General features: G+C 32.8%; 1 protein-coding gene and 1 long non-coding RNA gene across 4 annotated transcripts; one reads left to right on the forward strand and one right to left on the reverse strand.

Moving 5' to 3' along the window:
* Positions 1-645: 645 nt before the first annotated feature.
* Positions 646-3530, forward strand: LOC125371040. Its single transcript, XR_007217208.1, has 2 exons — positions 646-1005; positions 2078-3530. It is a non-coding gene; the product is annotated as an uncharacterized LOC125371040 (long non-coding RNA).
* A 2610-nt stretch (positions 3531-6140) lies between these two features.
* Positions 6141-14469, reverse strand: LOC8280216 (protein argonaute 10). 3 transcript variants are annotated; one of them, XM_015718028.3, is made up of 22 exons: positions 14316-14469; positions 12632-13292; positions 11911-12119; positions 11530-11679; positions 11302-11435; positions 11094-11203; positions 10903-11009; positions 10533-10671; positions 10316-10432; positions 10062-10169; positions 9895-9966; positions 9631-9753; positions 9362-9521; positions 9052-9173; positions 8621-8758; positions 8379-8521; positions 8202-8264; positions 7902-7965; positions 7673-7808; positions 7482-7555; positions 7031-7157; positions 6141-6698 (listed from the first exon to the last, which is right to left on the reverse strand). In XM_015718028.3, exons 2-22 carry the CDS (start codon positions 13118-13120, stop codon positions 6523-6525), a joined length of 2961 nt encoding a protein of 986 aa, XP_015573514.1. In that variant the 5' UTR covers positions 13121-13292; positions 14316-14469; the 3' UTR covers positions 6141-6522. The 3 variants fall into 3 exon arrangements, with proteins under 3 accessions (XP_015573514.1, XP_002517060.1, XP_015573515.1); XM_002517014.4 differs by lacking the exon at positions 14316-14469 and adding an exon at positions 13863-14039; XM_015718029.3 differs by lacking the exon at positions 14316-14469 and adding an exon at positions 13431-13800.
* Between the last annotated feature and the right edge of the window lie 7469 nt (positions 14470-21938).

The raw sequence follows: 21938 nt of genomic DNA on the forward strand, positions 1-21938 counted from the left end.
TGACCAAAGCAAAGATGCTTATATGGAATTGGATTGAATGCACGTCACTCACTAAGAGAGAAAAAGAGATTGCAGTGAATTCTAGCTTAAGTGGAAATTGAATTGGAGTTCTCTCTAAAACTGTGAGATTTTAAGTTCGAATTCCAATGAAAAAAAGAAAACAGAGAGAGAGACACCTGCAAAGAAATTTTGGTTTTCTTGGGTTGAGGGGCTCTAACCGTTCTTCATGTATGTGTGAACCGTATGCAACACCAATGAAACCATGCAAAATGGTCCCCTCATAAGATACTAGAGTTTTAACTCTTTTTGGTTTATGGTTGATGCTTTACTTCTCACAGTCACAAAGAGAGATAGAGAGAGAGAGGGGTGAAGGGTCCCCCACTCTCATAGGGCCCAACTCTAAAAGTTATTAATGCTCTTACAGTATATATTTATATATAGAAACACTCACTAACCTGTCTGCAAAACTGCATGGTGCCAAGTCTTGGCGTGACAATATTCAATTTGCATCACTTTGGGACCACTCTTTCCAATTTTTATTTTCATTAATAACTTTCCTTAGCTTTTTCGCAGTCCTCTTCTTATATTCCATATCACCAACAAAATTTAATTTTAATAAAATCCATTTTCTAAATGACTCCCCTTCAAGTCTTCTCTCTATTTATACTGCTTTATCCTCTCTTCTCTATATCCCATAAACACCGCAAGAAGGACAACTAGTACTGCTAGTGATAAATAAGGCTCGCTCTCTCAGTTCTCTGAGATATACTAGTCTATATGAGAGTGTCCATGTTCTTATCGTGCACCACTATCAGTTGAAGCTGCCAGCATGATCTAAATCTTCCTCCCTCGTTGAGGAGAGATCAGATCATGTGGCAGTTTCACCCGTTGTTGGTCGCACGAGAAACCCTAATTCTAATTCCACCAAAAACCCTAATTTCCAAGCTCTTATATCATATACTTATATGGGCTATCAGGGTTTTCCTTGTTCAATCCCTAGAAAAGGTATGTGCATGTTTTTCTTGTATAAGATTTAGGCTCATCTCGGTTTTTTGGGCTTGCCTTTTTCATGTCCGTTCGTACAATTTTTTTATTTTTTATTTGTTTTGCCCTTTTTGTGTTTGTTGTGCATTGATTATAGTGTTTCTCCATTTCTTTTCCTTGAAATTTATGAAGAAAAATAGTGTTGTAACTCCTTGTGCTGGTTAGGGTTTTCAATGACAGGATTTTTTGTGTCTCGGTGCATTTACGATTTCAAGATCACTCCTGATTCTTTGGCGATTGAGCCATGAGATTTACCTTTTATTTTTCTTTTCCTATTAGAAGATTAGGTATGCATTTCCTATGTCCTTTTCTGTATGATCCTCCAATCTCATGGCTATTTGTTTAGGGTTTTACAATATACCTTTCTGGTTCAAGCTTGTATTTCATGTTTCAAAATCTCAAACTGTTAAATTGATTTTTTATGTTGACTTGAACTAAGTCTCACTTATTTGCTCTGGCTAGCTAGGGTTTCTCTCAAATGACCTAATTTCACTATACAAATTGTCTGCCTGTGTGTGTTTTTGTGGGTTTGTGGAGAGGCAGAGATTCTTGAGATCTTGTGCAGGTTTGCCTGAACTTTTTTTACATTTGCATTTGATCTAAAGTTAGCACACTAAGGCAAGCCTCATCTCCTGTAGGTAAAATTCCACTTATTTAACTTATAAATAGACAAAACACAAGGTAATTAATTTGTCCCTTTAGGTTTTTATGAGGCATTGCATTTTTCTTTCTCATAAATGCTTTCACGGGCCGAATCTTTCAGACTTTTCATGTACCGTATTGGATTTTTCTATCTCAATCATAGGGTACACATATGCACAGAGATAATCATTTTTGTCTTACATTTGGTAAAGTAACTGAGAAGGCCAGGCCTAAGAATTTCAATGGGGTTCAACAAAATATAACTCAGAACCTCTACCCCCATGCTTTTGCAAAAACAGCGAGGTGTAAGAGAAGATAATGTACTAGCAAACCAGAATACTATGGTTGTCTTTTCTTGAAAAGCTTTACTTACTGAAGAATCTACCAGCAGATCACATCTTGGGTATCCTTTTCTTCTGGCATAATCTGAAGAATGATGAAAGCATGGATGTCTATCTTGCTTCTTTTGGTTTATAAACAAAGCAGGGGACTCGAACTTTGATTTGATCAAGTCGGAAGTATAAACGTATTTCGTCTTCTAATTCACTTTCTTGCACATTTCAAGAACAAGAAGATGAGGATGATTAAAGAAATTATTAGGATGAAAAAGATAAGCATTTTGATCTTTATTTGCACAAAGAGATTTCTCGTTATATACTTAAAGAATTAATTAAGGTTTTACCAACCTAGTTATAAATTATGAACATGGACGGAAAACGAATATGAGAAACTCGTATCTTAAAGCTGAAAATCACAGTAATTCAAACTTTGATTTGGAAAAGAAGACACTTTTTGTAGTTTGAAATCATCCTTTGCTTCATTTTGACCTGAATATTGTGAGTTCAATCCGAGAGATAGCCCTAGGTAGAGAAGTGTCTGTATATGTCCTCCTTCAATTGATGCTAGAAGTCTCAAGCTCAATAAATAACTTGTTAAAGGAAAAATTTACGGGTAGTTACTTAACGGAAGTGCGATAAAGTGGCCACCAATTGAATAACCTATTGACGTTAAACATGTTTTTGTTCATTAAAACGTCACATAATTCTTTAATGCAAACGGCATTGCAGACGGACGCACAAAGCCTATGGTTTTAAATTATGAAGTAATAGTGGTTTGGAGTTTGGCCCCCCTCTCTTTTGTTATGAAGCTCTAAATAGACAAGATTCCATACAGCTTTTATTTTTACTGAGTACCTAAATAAGCAAAAACGTCACCGATTTGATTCTCAGAACTCTTTTTTCTTCTAAGACTTGCATTTGTCAGTTATCATCAATGAAAGGTATCAGGTGGGAGAATCCATTGACAAGGCCTTTGGTTACTTTCTATTTATGGTTTCTCTTTGTGAATACAATTATGTAAAAGCAATGGCAACGCAATAAGTTTGCTTTTCTAAAAAGGATCCGGAATCCGCTCGCGTTCAATTGTTGAAAGTGAGGTTTCAGTGGGGAAAAAAAAAAAAAAAGAGTTAGAGCTCTCTCTGGTGTATATTTAAAGTATGTGTGGGAGTGAAGAGGGAAGGGGTTTAGTCTTGGTAATAAGCAACTGGATATCACATGTTTCTCTCTAGAAAAGATATTTGAAATGTATTAATTTCAGGGCAATAAGGTTATAAGTTCGGACATAGCCGGAGCCAATTAAAAGATATTTGGAGTGTTTATTGGCAATGTAACTTAAGTTATCTTAGTTAGATGTCTGTTTTTACCCTTTTGAAACTCAGTTTAGTTTGATTAAGTCTTGCTTTTTGATTCTGCTGGAGTTAGATGTCTCTTTGGCCAGCATCATCCAATGAGATGGTTTATCCTTGCCCAAAAAATAATAATAAAAAATCAACAGACTTGAATCTAGTTTCTTAGCATCATTATCGTATTTTTGTGTGATTATCATTTACCAAAAGAAGTATTGTAGTTTCTTGCAAGTTTATAAGATCAGGACGTTCTTCCAAATAAATAAGCTGTCATGAATGAATTGTATAATATCCATATATACGTTCACAACATTAACTTGTTTAGTGTTGAATAAACTAATTTTCAAGCTCAATTAATGTCATATCTATTTTATAGCAAGTTATAAAACTAACATCATTCACATTAAAAATAATTTTATTTTCTTACTAATAACAATTATAACATATTTAAAGTTCTATCTTTTATTATTGTTTCATAAAATAACAGAGAAAATACAACAATTTGTTAGCTACCATTTACTATTATTTCCTAAAATATAACAACTCTAAAACATTGAAAATTCTATTAAAATATCATTTATTAAATTGTTAATATATGCATATAATCTATTATTGTTATTATTATAGTTACATAGAGCTTTTAAGTAAGCTTATATTTCAGAATTTATATATATAAATATATATATCATAATAGAAAGAGTTTTAATAAATTTTTGGTGAGACTACAAAATAACTGTGGATTATGAATCCTTGTTATCTAGCTAGTAGTGGAGAAGCCACAATTCTAAATCTTTACCCATCCCTCTTGTTGAATTACATTGCCGCTTTTGTTTAGAAGGGTATTCGACTCTTATTCTAACCATTTTTTTCCTTAATAGATCGTCGTTCAAGACTGATAAAGAAGTTTTGAATTTATAAATTAATACTATAACTTCAAACGGAAGAATATCTGATCGTTCAATAATTAAATAAAGATTGAAAAGTATAATATGTATGTCAATAATGAGAAAATTATTTTCTCTTGCATATCATTATGTGAGAAGAACCAGAAATTACTTGCAGATTGAAGAAACTTTAATTAGAAGAAGGAAGGATTTCAAGACACGTCACACTCTCTTTTAGCATTCCACCTTTAGTCTTTAGGTTATGCAAATTTTCATCCACTCAAGTAACTAAATCACATATTAGAAAATAATATTCAGTTTCAATTGCCACTTCTACTTTAGAATATCGTCACTTTAGATTTAACTTACTCCAATATGTCACGATTCTCTGATTTATAGCATTTTGCATCGCAATATAAATTACTCGTCCAAAGATCATCAAAGGAATATCAATGTTGAAAATATAGCCAATTTTCAACTAAAAATAGCTTAATTATTAATTAAATTCTCAATTTTATATCTTTTAATAACTTTTCTCAGTCTTTTGAAAAAAATTAAAATAGATTCTCATATTTTTAATTTATTTTTAAAAATATTTTCGAATGATAATTTTTAAAATTTTATAGTGAAAAAAACGACATAATTGGACTTACTAAGAAAAATAAAATTATAATTAAGCAAAAAACTCATTGTTATTTAGGTGTGTCCTCCATCTAATTGGTTGAAAGTTAATATTGATGGCTCAGCTTTTGGCTCTCCGGGTGTTGCAGGAGTGGGTGGAATTATAGAGACTTGGTTAAGGGTTGTTTTGGTCTTCCTCTTGGCACTTCTTATACTTGCATTACAAAAATTAAAGCTGCTATTTATGTTGTCGATAGAGTGTTTCATCTTGGTTGGTTAAATATCTGATTAGAAACTGATTCTCTATACGTTGTTCATCTAATTCGGAACAGAAGCAGTCATGTTCCTTGGTCGCTTCTTGTTGATTGGTCCCGTTGTCTTTCTCTTGTTGATTAGATACACAATTAATTGTTACTCATATTTTTTGAGAAAGTAATAAAGTTGCAGATAGATTAGCTAAAGAGGCTATTTCTTTGCCTGGTCCTTTATGGTCATTTCATGTTCTTGATTTTTGTATTCCTTTAGTCAGTTTTAATGGCCAAGGTAGAGAGAATTTTAATTTCTCTTAATTATATTTTTTATGTATTTTTTTATTAATAAATTTTTTAGAAAATGCTTCGTGATGTTTGGTGCTACGAGAATGATAATCTAATTGGAATGCTCAGATACATCTATAAAAGAATCCTCTAGTTTTATTCAGAAAAAAACTTGTTATATCATTTTATTTTTTATGAAAAAATTTCATTGAAAATGATTTTGGGAGTAAATTAAAAATATAAATATTTATTTTTAAATTTTAAAATAATCATTCCTTTTTTGCTATGTTGGGGCATAGATGTGCCAGTATTCATACAGTTTAAAAGAAGATAATTTGATTTTGTATATTAATTTTGTAAAACGTCATAGAATTGAAATTGCAGCTAGCCAGCCGTTGTTGAATGAGTGTATGAAAAGTATTGAAATGCGGTTAGGGATGTTAAAATAATTGAATAAAGTATAAAATTGAGAATTTTAATTAATAGTTAAGTCACATAATTCCTAGTAACCCTAACAAGTAAGAAGATTGAGAGACAATAGGGATCTGTCAGAATAGGTAATCTCTTTTGCTATTCAATTTTATGCATTAGGTTAGACCTAGCAACCCGACAGGACATGAGCTCCGCGACATGAATGACTTCCCATTTGTAAAATACTCATGCTAGTAGCCATATTGACTTGCATTATTCTTATTTTCCTTGGATAACAAAATGGTAGCCGGGTTATCATATTAGTTAAAAATCAAAGATTATTATTACTATACATTATCCAAGTGCAACATTTTAGACATGAAAATTCACTACTTCCGATGAGGCAAAATTTTCCTACATATATAAGACTGATCATAAATAAACATTTCTTTACAAGGCCTTCATTGACATATCCAAGATGAATGGTTACTTGACAGGACTACAACTATCTCCTACGTTTTGGGTTGTTACTTCGCATTTTCCATTTGCTTTCCAGCAACCATGTCTAACACTTCTAATCAGCAGCAACCGACAATGGAAGAGATCTTGCAATCATGTATGCATGTGTTATGTCACATATACAAGGGAAATATCTCTACTGTTGTGTTGGATTTCCTGCTGTGCTCCCATGGTCGTCTTTTTAACAATAGAACATTACTCTCTTCACATTTTCCTTCAAGGCTGGCAATGGCCGGACTCCAGTTTCTCCAGCTGCTCGTGTTCCCCTGGTACCTGTTGAGCCGTTATCCTGCATTTCTGGCTCCATGTAAAACCGGGCACGAAAAGCAGCTAAATGCGCATAGTATGCCGGAGGTACTGCATGGAAACCATCAATCAGTCAATCTAATTCCGAGAAGTAAGCAAATTGACTGGAATTCCAACAAAAAATGAAATAGAGGATCCAGATTCCTTTTAGTTTAGCACTGCTGTTTTGCACTGCACTTGCTATAAGTTTCATTTCGAAGTGCACCTACTATGAACATTATTAGGGAGACAAGTCTGTAGGAAACATTAGTTAAGTTTGGTATTAAACTAAAATGGCTAGTCCATAACTAACTTTTTTCCTTGTTCTTTGGGGAAATTCGTCAAAAGGCCAATACCAGTAGCAAATGAACTGGTATTAGATACTAATGCACAATAAACCCTACCAACGGAAACGGAGCGAGTACACCTTGCATATGTGTAACACAGATTGTTTGTCAAAGACTGGATTCCATCTGCAGTGAAGTTGTTCTCATCCCACAGAACATGGTAGTGAGCAGGCCTACTAGTCCCCTGTTATATTAAAAAACAACTAGTTAATTTCAATTGCAAAAGACCACATGCCTCGCGAATCGCGTATAATCTTATTGTAGAACTAGTACATGCAAGGGCCTAAAAGTTAAAAGGGCATTTCCAACACAGGGAATGAGTCTAATATGGGCAATTGGCAACCTGTTCTTCTGCCTTTCTGGCTTTGACAGTGTCTACTGACCAGTGCGAGACATTATAAAAAATGTAGATTGGCTTAGCACTTAATTGTGTCATAAATTAAACAGTAATTACGAGTATTAAATTGTTTAGTACAATGCACATATAGCAGAGTGCGAGATTTTCTACCTGAATACCAGCATGGCTACAGAGGTAAAAATCGAATTCTGTCGGATGACAGATTTTAGAATCAACCACAGTGCCTGAGAAATAAAAGAATGCCATCAGAAAAATAATTGGATAACGAAAAGAAATGCAAAATATAGAAACAGGACAGTACACCTTTGTGCACATATACAACAAGAAACATTTAACTTTACCAGGTAATATGTTCCCACTCTTGTCTGTGCTACTCCTATCCCTATGGTTGTTAGCAAACAATCGAGTATGGTGGCGTTTTTGTACAACAATGAAAGTCACAGGAGGTTGATAGTTTGGTTCTAGAGAAGCACAGGCCTGCAAGAAAAAGTTTATATATTAGAACCAGTATCCTTTAAACCTTATTCCGAAATATTTAAGGGAACAGGAAACATAAAATGTCATTTTCACCTTTCTTATTGCATCTAATTCATAAAGCAGAACTTGATAAAATTGCCCTTCACTAACACCGTCCCTGCTCAAAATAAAATTGCATAAGCATCGCTGCCAATATTAAATGTGTTAAGATGTATATACATGTCATATGCACATATAGGATACAACATTCCGATTTGCATGTGCAATTCCATGTGTATGCATGTGAGCATTCATTTCTGGTTACATTGACTGAATAGAGCAGTCATAGAAAGTACAAGTTCTTTATCAATGTTAGTGTGCATTTTATTAGAAAATTTTGCCTGGAATATTAACCTGTAAAATATAATCCTTAGCGGTTTCTGGCCTGTTGCCTTCCGAAACGAGACCAGAAGATCTCTACAAAAACAGAACTGCTTTATTAGTCAAATAATGAAACTTAAATAGAACATTGCAACGAAAAACAAAAACCCGATCAGAACAGTGTCCACAGGAACTGAATTTCCTCTCTACCTGATCATGCCACCACTAACAGTACCACGAACAGGATCTTGCCATGTTTTGTACAAGTCCTGTATGAGTTCTTGCCTGTGAGCCTGAGCACAAACTAATCCAGCATATTTTGTCACTTCAGGCCAGTCCTGTGAAGCTACTACCTAGAATAGGAGCAATATCTATATTTATAAGTAACCCTATCTTCAAACTTGGAGGGTAAAACAGTTGTAATGAAATGTCAAATTGGTACGAGATCATACAGCTGCAATTGAGGGGCTTGAATCCTCCCCATTCTCTGGGTGAGTCACGTCTGCTCCGAATATAATGGTTGGTATGTCACTAACTAATGGTATTCTACAGCTTATGGCGTCCAAAAGGACAGTATTTCTGCCACCCATCTGCATCAAAGATATAGGATAACTTCAATGTCAATAATCTGGGACAATGGATGATACAAATATAAAATTAATTCAAGGATACTTTTAAGAATTGAACAAAAGTTCACAATGACCACAACTATAGCATATATCAAGGAGAAAAACAAATAGATGCATGCATTACCATGATCATCCTAGTTAATATATAAGTGCATTGTAGAAGTATAAATCCATTTATAAGAATAGCACTCATGATTCAGGACTTGGTTAAAACATTTGCAAAGAATCTTGCATATCAAAAGAATTAATCTAACCTTAACGTTAATCTTAAGGGACACATTAGCCAGATACTGCTTGCTGATCTTGAAGACATGTTTTGTAAGACAGCATTGTGATATTAAACCAAGATCCGTTTCACAGATCCTTTTGAGATCACCTGTAAATGAAGAATCATATCAAAATAAAAACAGCAGCTCTAAATTACATATTAAGGGTTTACTTTCCATTAATCAAGTAAATCAAGCACAAACTGAAAATAAACCCCCAAAAAAACCAAACTATGCATTATGTAGAGTTGCCAGAATACACACATATTAACAGTATAATATCGAAAACATGTCAAACCATATAGGGTGCCATTGTTGTCAGGTAGAATAGCTAATAAAAGCTCCAGCTCTTTTCCTTTGGTTTTGTTCATGGAAGCATGATAAACATGCTTCAAAGCTTTCTCAACTTGCTCAGGCCTGGCACTGTAAATTGGGATAACAGGCTCTGGATTGAATTCCTATGGAACAACAATAAATCAACAATCTAATCCAAAAGTGGACGAGGAGGAAATAAAGAAGAGTTTGATAATGTAAAGTGTGGAAATTAGAAGATGGTTAAATGAATACCATGCCAGACACTTGGCACATCTGAGCAAGTTCACTGCAAAACCCACGAGCAACACTCTCTTGCACACTCCTTGAAAAGTTAATACAAGCCCACCTACTTACAGTCATCCCATTGATCATTTTCTGTACAAATGAGAAGCAAGAGACCAAGAAATCAATATCGGAATTTTGAAAAATCTGGTAAACAAAAATGAAAGTGCAATGAATCCCAGCATCTGGAGTCTCCTAGCATCGTAGAAAGATTGGAATGTCCAAGTACAATACCTTGTTCATCATATTCCATTGGCCAACCTGAGGCAAGCAATCCTTTTCCTTTCCAGTATCATGATATTTCAGCTGCAGTACAAGTGTAATGAGATGATTTAAAATGAATAAAATTGATAATCTAGCCCTAATTTACACAGACATTATTAATAAAAGTGATTTCATACCCAAGGGGCAGGGAGAATTCGAGCCTCAACAGAAGCTAGCTTTTCGCTGATTTTAATTCCAAATTCCTTTGCATAAGGGTCTTGATCATAAGCATTATGCTGAACTGTCTGCTTGTTTACAGGGGAAATGATGTCATAAATTCAACAAAACACATGACATATACGATAAATGTCATTGCTTGTATCGCTAGGCAACAATTTTAGCAACACAATATTCCAGTATTTCCACTAATTGCAATAACAACATTAAGTACCTGTAAAATGTCATTTTCCCGGTCCCTAGGTCGTTGGCATGTAACTTTCAACAGGGCAGTAATTTGCCTCTCATTCAGCCTTTTTGTATATCTTTGCCCCTCTACAATTTTGCAAGCCTGGTAAGCCATCTCAGATTACATTAGCTTTTGTAAAGAAAGGGAGCTGAAACTATATTAACAAATGGAAACAAAACGTATCTCATTGACCTTAACATACCTCCATTGGTAGATAGTTGGCTTTCTTCTGGTTTCCTACTTGAAGGCAAGGTAGATGTGTATGTTGAATGGTAAAGCCATACATTTCTTGGAAATATTCTACTACTGACTTCATAGTTGAGTTATCATCAACAGGAAATCTAAAACAAGAAAAACTTTGAAATCAGAATGCTACAAGAATTTACCAATATTAGAGAATTTCTTATAAAATAGAAAATCAAACAGAAAAAATCTGCCTCACTTGCACACTGAATAACCTATAATTATCTATCAACTTATCGTATTTTCTGGAAAGAAAAAAGAAATCAATCTACAGACTCCAGTGATCAGATAATGCAAAAGGCAAATATAAAGAGAGATCTAAAACTTACACAAGTTCTCTCGTAGGTTGAGATGTCAATCCTGAGACACGATACTTTCTTCGTACATTTCCTCTGTGAGTTACTTCAACTTTAACTCCTCTGAGAGCCTTTTTGATCTGTTAAGTTTTGCCAGTAAAATCCTAATTTATATTAGATACCAAGATTGATGTTAGCATACTCAAAGACTATAATTTAAGTACCTTAATTCTATCAGCATCAGATAATGGCCTTGATAGCACATCCTTGCCTAGAAGCTGGGCAACAAGCTCAATTACAGGGAGAGGCTCAATGAATGCAGCTGAAGCCATATCTATATCACAAGAAAACAAAAGAGTGGTAGAAAGTGAGGGAGATTCTTTTAGGGTACTGCTAAAAATTGTTATTAGATATTACAGGTAACCCATTTACCAATATTCAGTGACAGGCCCATCTGTGTAGGTCTTATACTCTGGTAAAACCCACACCATGACTCCAAGCCATCACCAAGTCGCTGTGGTGCTCTAATATCTGGTGAAAAGAAGGATCTACCAACTGGGCAGTACCTTCATAGAATATAGAAACAGAAATCATAAGTTATTTTTGCATATTGAGAATCAAGAAGTTTAACAGGATCATAGGCTTTCTGAGGAATCATACCTCCTTGTTGAGAGCTCCCTCAGTACAATGTCAAGAATTTGCAAAGCTTCCTGTGGAGCATCAGCACGTTTACCAGCTAAAAATTGACCCAGATGATGCATGTTGGCCCTCGCAACAAACTTGATTACCACTTTGTACTCCCTTTCTCTCCTGAAAAATTGTATGTAAATCCGCTAGAATTACTTACTATGTATATAAATATAAACTAAAGCTTAGCATGCATTACACACACTACGAACATAGTTTAATTAAGCTAGTCAATTAAACCAATCATTCTTGTAAAGAGAAAAGCTTAAAACTTAGTCAATGACTCAATACAGTAAAACAAAACCCAGGTGGCACAAAAGGAAAAGATTCAAAATGGGAAAGCAAAGTACTTACTTGGGGCCATTGACTCCATCATCTTCATCAACAAGCTTAATGATGAACTCCTTCCAAGCAAAGGGAAGCTCACCAGATGTATAAAGACTCTTTCTGCCATCATAAGCAGGCAGTCTCATTCCTAAGTCAGATTCTTTGTAGAGCCTCACAAGCTCTGCCATGATAGCTCTGTTAGTAGTTCTTGATGCCACTTCAGGAGTTATCGTAACCTGCAAGAATCAGAAGTAGCAGACAAGAAAAGAGGCAAACAAGCAAAAAGAACAAAATTAATGACCTGATTCAAGTCTCATTAATGCCATTAGAAGAAAAAGTAAAAGGGTAAAAAAAGAAACCTATTCAATACCATCTGCAATGTGCAACAAAAAAAATAAGAACAGCATTAACGTGTCCTTGTCAGATTAAGGGCCATAAATTTGCAAGGACATGAATTTTCTTCAACGAAAAAAAAAAAGAATTAAAAAAACAACTTCAAGATTCTGCATCAGCAAGAATATTAACAGCTGTTTTTGATGTTCAAAGAGAGAGATAGAAAGAGAGCAATAAAAAGCATTACATGTTCAATGTCAGATTAAGGGCCCCTATTGGCAATACCAAAAATCCTAAGAACAAAAAAAACAAAGAACAAGGTTTTGCCTTCTGTACATTTACAGCAACGTTTGATGGGGAAAATAAAAAGAAAGAAAAAGAAAACGACTAAACCCCATCAAAGAAGGAAACTTACATCATACTGGTTTAAGTCCTTGTCCAGCAGCTCTGCAAAGAAGTGGTTCGCCTTAACAATGCATTTTGTCCCAAGTTGACCATAACCAGGCCTACGAGCATAAGTTAAGGACTTGCTAGAAGTAGGGAATCCCAAACCCATCTCCATTTCACAAATATTTCCACTATTTCCATTGGGAGCATTTGCCAAGAGACCACCAGCTTGATTCACTGGCTTATGCACCACAGTACAAGGCCTTGAACTGGGTCTCGTAAAGACATCTCCTTGATCAGATTTTCTACCACCTCTTCCTCTTCTTCTTCCTCTATTTTTTGTTGGAGGTGAGGTCTGGTTTTGGGGTTTGCTGTTGTGAGTTTCTTGAGATTGTGGTGGTCCCTTGCCATTTTGGGCAATTTTATGGTGTTTCTGAGGTTGGTTCATAGTGTTTTGCAAGTGGGTTTTTAACACTAGGTGCTGCTCTGAACTCTCTTTCATTTGCCTTATAGGCATTGCTGATTTCTTCTTTCCTTTCCTTTGCTTTCCTATCCACCTCTGTTTGCTCTTTGCTTACAAAAACTTTACACACAAAAGACTGTGTTCAGAACAGTAAAGCTTCGTTCTTTCTCTTCTAGTCTTTCCACATTTGCCTCTAATTTGGGGTTTCAGACCATTTCTTTCTCCACTGGAAAAGAATAAAAAGGAGTGTATAACATCAGATAACAGAATATGCATGTCAGCCAAGTGACCAAAAACTTAAAATATAAAAATAAACTGCAAAGAAACAGGATAATGATGATGATAGTGCAGCAGAGTTGCTTACGCAAAGCAAAAGGGTATGGATAAGTGCCTAGACTTTTGTTGCACATTACAAGCATTACTATTCCTTTGAAAATTTTGTGTAAGTGAACTATTTACCTCTGTTTCAACAGATAATAAACTAAAATAACAGATTGAGAAGAAGGCCAGAACTCAAAAACAAGAGTGGCAGTTGCTATCTGATATACTGATGATATTGCAGAATCATCGAGTGTGAGCGGAGAAGGAGAAACACAAATGCAAATAATGTATAAACAGTGCTATTATTTTGTATATTATAATTTTTTTGAGAAGCTTTGGAATTGAATAACTTTTTTTTCACCAGAATCTATGCTCAAATAATCTCACGAACTACGCAAAGAAGGAAACACGAAATTCCAGACAAGAAAATCAGCTGTTTGTAACTCAAGAAATGATAAATGCAGACAAAACTCACCATTAAAACGCAAAACCGCAATATCTTGTTCGTTTAGATGGTTCTATAAGCAAAAATCACTGACCATAGACCATAGATAAAAAACAAAGAAAAAAAATAAAGAAAGAAGAGTTGAAAACCAGGAAAAAGAAAATGCTAGTAGGGAAAACAAAAGAAATAGAAATAACCAGGTGCCAAAACAATATTCTTAAAAACTGTCCCTACCGAAAAACTGAAGTTTATATATATATATATATATATATATATATTTATATATATGTGTGTATGTATATGTATATAATAACGGAGAAAATGAATACACCCAAGCAGATAAAAACACAAGAAGCGCATTAAAGAAAGAAAATAAAAGATTTCAGTTTTTAAGAGAGTTTTGAAACTAGAAAACTACACATAGAAGAAAACAAAAGGCAAACAAGAACAAGAAGAAGGTATATAGAAAGAGAAGGAATAAACCTTGAAAAGGGAAGTGAAATCACTATCTGAAGAGTATAGAAATGACTCGGAACTTCTTAACAATAAATAACCAAAGTCCAAAACTACTGAGTTACTGATAAAAACCATGAGATTGGAAAAGAGAGAGAAACGGACAGAGAGGTTTTATAGAGATGGGTGGTGGCAAAGAACGTGATTGGATTAAAAGAGAAGCAAAAGTGGAGATAAAGTTTTGGGTTATTTATTTATTTATTTAAAATCCTTATTTTAAAAGAAATCAGTTTTCTTTAACAAAGAGAGAAGAGAGAGAAAAGAAAAGGGAACCTATTAACAGAGAGATGATGATGATGATGACAATGAATCTTTATACACGCATGCAAGTGTGCTTTTGGTGTTTTCTTTATCACGTGTAAAAGGTTTATTGAGGCCTCTCTCTGCTTTTAAAAATAAGAACAAATGGATATAGTAATACATATAGGCCTCTCTTTATTTCCAGTTCTTGATGACTGATCGAACAGCCTCGGGTTCATACCAAACGGCCATACAGAGTATTACTTATTATTATTATTATGTAACTTTAAGTATGTATGTACGCTCTACGTTAGTTTTATAATAAGATGGTGTTTCCCTGTTTGCTTTGGCCTTCACTGTATTTTATTTGTAGGCCAATTCAACTTATCAGAAGAAGAAGAATGTCTCTGCTGCAGACTTCTCCATGTCTTATATATGCAAATTATTATTTTTCTTTTTTAGTATTATTATTGTTGTTATAGTTATAATTATTATTATTATTTGTTGTCTCTAGTTATAGTCCCCATGTAATGCTCTCTCCTCTGATGTATCCTTTTTATGTATTCCACTAGGAGCAGAGCAGCACCACCTTCGGCCGAGTTCAAGTCTTTAACGGTCCATTCAATGGGTCCTTTTGCACCTTTTCTCTTTTAATCTTCTTTTGTTTATGGGTGGGTCCCCATTCGGCTTTTTGTATTAATGGTGTGATGATAAACCCAGTGGTCTTAACCGGTCTGAAACTGCCTTCAACCCATCTGGTTATGGACGATTTCCTGCATGATTAAAAATTCAACCGCTTCGTCTGAAAGTATTGACGAAAAGTATGCAGATGTTCTAATTTAATTAAAATTTTTAATTTCAATCTTTCATATATAATTATATTAAAATTTTTAAGAGAGTATTTTATCATTTATAATTTTTTAATTCATTATAATTTTATAGAAAATTTTAATTGAATTTTTTTTTTATAATAGCTAATTATCTAAGATTAGAATGTCAAAATTATAAGTATTATAAATATATTAATTAAAAATATTAATTGCCAATGATATAAGAATAAATAATAATCAATAAAGAGAAGTAATAAAATATTATAAATATTTTATTTATTAAGAATTGAAGGGTCTAAATTATCCACTCAGATTTAAAACTGATTTGTATTTAATAAAAAATTTAAATTTTTACCAATTTTTCATGTACTGTTTTATCAATTTATGAATCAAAACCATTGATTATGGTCAATTTCAAATTTAATCGGACTAGTTCTATTCCAATTTATATTTCGAACCAACCCTTCAGCCATAATCTCTAATTTTATGGTTCTATCAAACCATGTAATTACATTTGTTCACTCCATTGGCCGAGCTTTTTAATTTATGTATTGGGTTCTTAATTATATATCACTTAATTTTCTTTTTAACTGTAAACTTTTCATTCTCAAGCTAAATAGCATTACAGATTAAGGGACTGGTTCAGAATATCACAGTAGTCATTGTGCACCAAATAACCAACACCAGTGACACGGAGGATTAAAGGGAGACTCCACCAAAAGGCATACTCTCTTGCTAAATTGCCTATTTTAAGTCTAACACTTAAAAGAGTGTCTCCACCGAGTGCAGAGCTAGAGAAACCATAAAAGATGATGATTCATAGTTATATTGAGCTAGAGAAACCAAAATCAACCCATCGCCGGGTAACTTCAACTCGTGGTCCCCAGGTTTTAGGAAAATTTCCATCATCATTCCTAACTTTTAATTTGTAAAATTAAACCCTCCAAACTCCAATAGGGCTCCTATAAGTCCTTCAAATCATTTTTGAGGTGAAAAGCCATGGTTGTTTTTAAGTTGATTAATTAATTTCTTAAAATAGAAAAAGGACACCAAAAAGACATATAAATATATATATATATATATACATATATGAAATGATAATAGTGTCTTCTAACTTAACTGAAGTTTCGAGTTCGAATTTCAAATAAACAGCTGTAGCATTTTTTACGCTTAAAAATCCTATTCAATACGCTCCAAATTAATTCTAAATATATGCGCGTAAAGAAAAACAATAATACTAACATAGAAAAAGATTGCATCACTTGTGAGAAATATGAACATGCCAATTCTAAGCCTCACACCATTTTTGAACAAGAAAAAAGAAAATTTTTCTCAACTCTTAATCATTTAATTGTTTTTCTCTATTTTGAATCTATTTTATTTTATGTTTTTCTTTAATTTTTCATTATCACAACTCAAATATTTAAAAGATTAAAAATTTTAAAGTTCATGAATTTCAGCAAAAAAATATAAATTTGAAACAAGCAAAATAACCATCACAACCTTCGTACAAGCAAAAAAAGAAATAAAAGATCAAAACATGGATTTTGATTTCTTGTCCAATTAAATTCATAGCAGCACCAACATCAGTCATCGAGCTTCTAATAGCTTTACAGCACAAAACAACACTATCAACAATGGCGAGACCTTTTAATGATCTCTCTAATCTTATATTTATTTTCAATTTTAATTTCTTACAAAAATGTATAAACCCTAACAACAAAGTTCAAGATTATACATTAAGACACGACGTCAACATTTAGATAAACACTCTTTATTGGAAAACATTTCGAAGGATTTTAAGATTTGGAGAGTTTTATTGTACAAAACAAAAAATTAGAAACGACCATAAAAACTGTCTCAAAATCAATGGACAGCGAGAGCAAATTATCTCCCTAATGGGATGGATCAATAAATGGCGTTAGGAAAAATATGGACAGAATGGCGATCGTATCCGTCCATTTCCAACGGTTTCTTTCATGTCCTTATCTTGTTTTATTTTATTTTTTCTTTTTCTTTTTCCCTGTAGTTTTAATTGTTTTGTGCTTAAATTGAAAATTAGATGCAAAATTGTATTTCCTGTTAAAAGAGAAAAGTGATAGGGTGGTTAAGAATTGAAGTGGGTAGGGAAGTACTTGGGGATAGGGTTTGATGATTTTTGGGGGAAATAAATAACAACTAATTAAGGACAAAAGTGGGTGAGGAGGAGGAGCATTGTGTATCATGACATCCAAGACTTTGGATGGAAATTTGGGGACCCCACTTTGGACATATTCCCTGTGGGAAATCAAACTGTGTTTGATCAAAAAGCCCTCTCTTTTTCAATGTCATATTTTTCTTTTTTGGCTGGTCCGGTCTGGTCTTGCTTGGGATCATTACTTTCTTGACCCTAGAGCTTCGAGTGTGTGTTGTCGTTCTTACTAAAGCAATCTGCACTCATATCAAACCACTTTTTAACTATTTCAAAGATTTTGAGCTTTTATTTATTTTCACTTCTCATAATCACAAATAAAGATTTTGCCTCAAAAAGAAAAATAACTATAAAAAAAAGTGGAGTTAAAAAACCGCTAATTATAAATGTTAACAAAAATTATTAGGAATGTAAAAATGACTAATTCAAATTGCTCTGAGAAATTTTTTTAATAAATTTAATTTATTATACAATTCGTGGGTGAAATTAATTTTAAAATTAACAATTTAGTATTAATATTTTATGAAAAACGAAAATTCAAAATAAGATTATCAAAATGCACTAGTACTACAATTAGAATTTCAACTCAACCATGTAAAAATAAAAGGTAATTTAGGCCAAAGAAATGAGACAAACAAAACAAAATCATTCATGGGAAACAAAGTAGGCATACGAGCATCATCATCATCACTGATCTCAAAATCCACAAACCCACGAGCAAAAATCCTATGGATGAGGCAAATAGCTTGATAAGAAAGATAGGACCACTTAGTCTAGTATTCTACCTAGAAAGTCTACAGTTTGAAGGGCCAGAAATAGAGTAGAATCATAACAAGATGTTGTAATGTTATGAGAAATAGCATGGTCCATCACCATACACCACAACATCATAAATAAGAATGTACCTTTTCTTTGGATGGTTTACGATGACACAACATACATAACTCTACACCACCATCAATGCACTGAAATAGTAACTTTGAAAAATGGAAGAAAAAAAACATTGCACATGAAAATATTAACTGTGTTTTCTAATTTAATTAAAAATTTTATAATAATTTATTACACATAAATTACCCATTCTTATTCTTTTTTATTTATTTTTTTTCTCTTTGGGATTAAAAATCAAAAGGGTACGTGACTTTGGAAAGTGTATGGGCTGTTGTGTTTTGACATGCTGAGGGCTTTTGGAAGTTTCCCCATTTTGTAAAATAGAGCGAGTAGATGTGTAGATTAGGGACAAGTAATACTAAGATACATGGACAGTGTTTATTTGTTCTTTTATTTTGTTGTTTTTGAGGTTGGGATTTGTTTTGTCCTCTAATAAAATAATGAAATTGGGTATTAAGGTATAGTCACTGTGTTTTAGCATTTGTGGACAAATTAGAGGCATATTTTTGATAGTGGAGATGGATATATGGCAGTGAGGTGGGTTCTCCCAAGTAAATGTATTCCCCATTGAGATGGAATAGAGATAGTGCGTGCGGTGGGGCCCTTCTCCTTCCCCCTTACACATTTCACATATATATATATATATATATATATATTCCTGTGTATGGTTAATTGTGTTGGCTCTGATTTATGCACACTTCACTCATGCTATTCCATCTTTTAACATTAGATTTTATGAAAAGTTCAACACCCATCTCAACATTCCATTCATGCACTCAAATTAAACATCAATTATGAAAATTTGGATAATAAATTAAAATATAAAATCTAGTTGTGAGTCAAACAAATTAGAATTACAGCTAAATTAATTCTAAAAGAATTCAAATTTATACATTGTACTTAATTAAAATTTATTAATTTTATTTATAAATTTAAAATTTATGTATTTTTAATAAAGTGAAAGTTAATTTTTCAATTAAACTAGATTTTAACAAAATAGATAAAAAATTTAAATGAATTTTATATTATCATTAAAATATCTTTTAATTTTATTTTTTTATTACTTTATTTCTCATATCTTTTATTAAAATGAAATTTTAAAAGTATTAGTAAAATATATAAAGTTAAAGTACTACACATTACATTAGGCTAAGTTTAAAATAATTTTGGCATATTTATATTTCTTATCATTTAATTAATTTAATATTTTAATTTTTGATATAATTTAATAAATATTTGAATATATATTCTTAATAATCTAATATTTTTATTATATATTTTTATTTAATACCTTTGATATTTTTCGTTTACATAATGTAGATAAGTGTTTAAATATTATTAAATTATGTGTTAGATTAAATAAATATTAAAAACATTTAAATACTAAAACATTAAATGCAGATATTAATCATATAAAATTAAAAATTGAAATATCACCTGACTAATTAATACAGATTTAAAGGCATAAATGACTAATTAGTTTTAGTTTCCAGGGATTGGACGGCCCAAACGCATCATTGAAGTGCGTTCGGAGCACGACCAATGATTAATAGGACTATATTTCCATCATGTCACGTGAGGCCCATGTACAGTAATTGAGTGGAAACATAGTTGTTGATCTTCAGAATCCTTCTTTTATTCAATTTTTTTCCTTTTTGTTTCCCCTTAAAATATGCGCCTAAATTATCAATTTTGTTCTTTTTCGTTTTTTTGCCTTAGAATAAGCAAATGGGTCATGATAGAAAATTGATTAAAAAGATGTACTTGACCGGAGAAAAGTGCGATGAATCCTTTGATAAATTGCCCATAGCCATGCTTAATTAGCGGTGGGCAATGATAGCATTGAATGACAATCTCCAAAAGAAACAAAAATGAAAGTGATAACACTGCATGAGAATTGGTAATTGGTGTGATTATTTGATGGACAGCAAATATTATAAATACATGGGTTAGACTGAGAGACGGGCTCACTCTTTTCTTCTTTCAATGGATCAAAGAATAGACTTTTTTCTTTTTGGTTGAAATAATATTGTCTGCTACACATGCATATGGGTATTCTAAAATAATGAGCAGTGGTGGTATAGCAATTGTTGGGTATGGTGAAAGGAATAGAATAAGAATGTATAGAATTCTCCCCATCATGAAACAATGCAGCAGCCTAATTACAACAAACAAGCAACATATGCCAAGCATTCATGGTTTCTCGATCCTGCTAAGGCTTTTCTTCACTATTTATTTATTTTTCATCTACCATTTATAATGTTAAATGTATTTATCTTCTTGGGTTCTGCTACTGCACGCTTTCTTTCAGCTTCTTTAATTCTATTATATTCTTTAGGGCTTCTGTTCGAGTAAAGAAAAGTGTGTATGCAGACAAGAAGTCATAGTATGGCTAAAATTTGACGTTTGTCTTTGTTTATTTGTTTGTTTATTTAGTAATAAGAGCCCTTGAATGCTTCCACTCAGTGTGCACACAACATTAAGGAAAATGCTAATACCCACAAATATCTACATAATTCAAAAAAACCAAACCATTATTAATAAAATATCTCTCAATTTAAAAACAATTAAAAGTAAAAAAATGTTCTCATTTTATTAGTTTGATCTTCAAAGTACTCAGTAAATCATGTACTTATGATAATTTTTCATGTCGCATAGATTAATATTATTAATCTTGAGTTTTAATTTTACAACAAACATCTAAATTCTTTGTTTCTTTAATGGAATTTCATTATTGTAGTCATCATTTTCTGGCATAGAGGAGAAACCCATATATTGACATAACGGGAAAGATGTCGCAGAGGTTGGCTGTTTGTAGTTTTCCTTGCATTGGACCATATGCATGTTATGGACAAGTTAACTGCTCTTGCTAAAAAAAAAAAAAACAAGAGTTTGATACCATAATCAAATTCCCATAATTGTGGAACCCATATCTCCATGAACTATCTACCAAAACATTTTCAAATTATTAAGATTCTGAAGCATTCATTAGTTCAGGATGAATTAAAAATATGTCTTTTTGCAAACACATTCTTTCAATTGTATATTTAACATATTTCATTAAAAATATGGTTCCCTAATTAATTTTCAACCATTAAAACTGTTCCAAGAAAATCATTTCCTTCCCTGTTATGATGGACAAGTTAGTAAGTTGAAACAGTTGTATTGTACTACATATAATAATATTCTGCAAACAAAATTTACTTGTTTCATCGACTGGTCTATTTCTTAAAGTCAGAACAGAAGTACTAAATAAACCCTAAATGGGTCATCATCATTTGTTTTTACACGAGGCAATAGGGCCAAAACAAAGTGGAATAAGCATCTGCCATCTGGTGAAACCTCCCCGCAAGCCCTAGCACATAGCTTCTTAATTATTCTGCTTTATTTTAAACACCTATCACTGTAACTATTAACTACTGTATAGCCACCACTAACTAG

This window comes from Ricinus communis, chromosome 9 (genome assembly GCF_019578655.1).
Source record: "Ricinus communis isolate WT05 ecotype wild-type chromosome 9, ASM1957865v1, whole genome shotgun sequence".
NCBI classification, from domain to species: Eukaryota; Viridiplantae; Streptophyta; class Magnoliopsida; order Malpighiales; family Euphorbiaceae; genus Ricinus; species Ricinus communis.

What these genes read in the sequence shown, in the direction of transcription:
- LOC8280216 (XM_015718028.3), bottom strand. Translation starts at nt 13,120, where the DNA reads ATGCCTATAAGGCAAATGAAAGAGAGTTCAGAGCAGCACCTAGTGTTA. An exon ending in GGGAAAATGACATTTTACAG is followed by an intron (nt 10,170 to 10,315) that starts GTACTTAATGTT and finishes GTAAACAAGCAG; the next exon opens with ACAGTTCAGCATAATGCTTA. An exon ending in TGTGCCAAGTGTCTGGCATG is followed by an intron (nt 9,522 to 9,630) that starts GTATTCATTTAA and finishes GTTGTTCCATAG; the next exon opens with GAATTCAATCCAGAGCCTGT.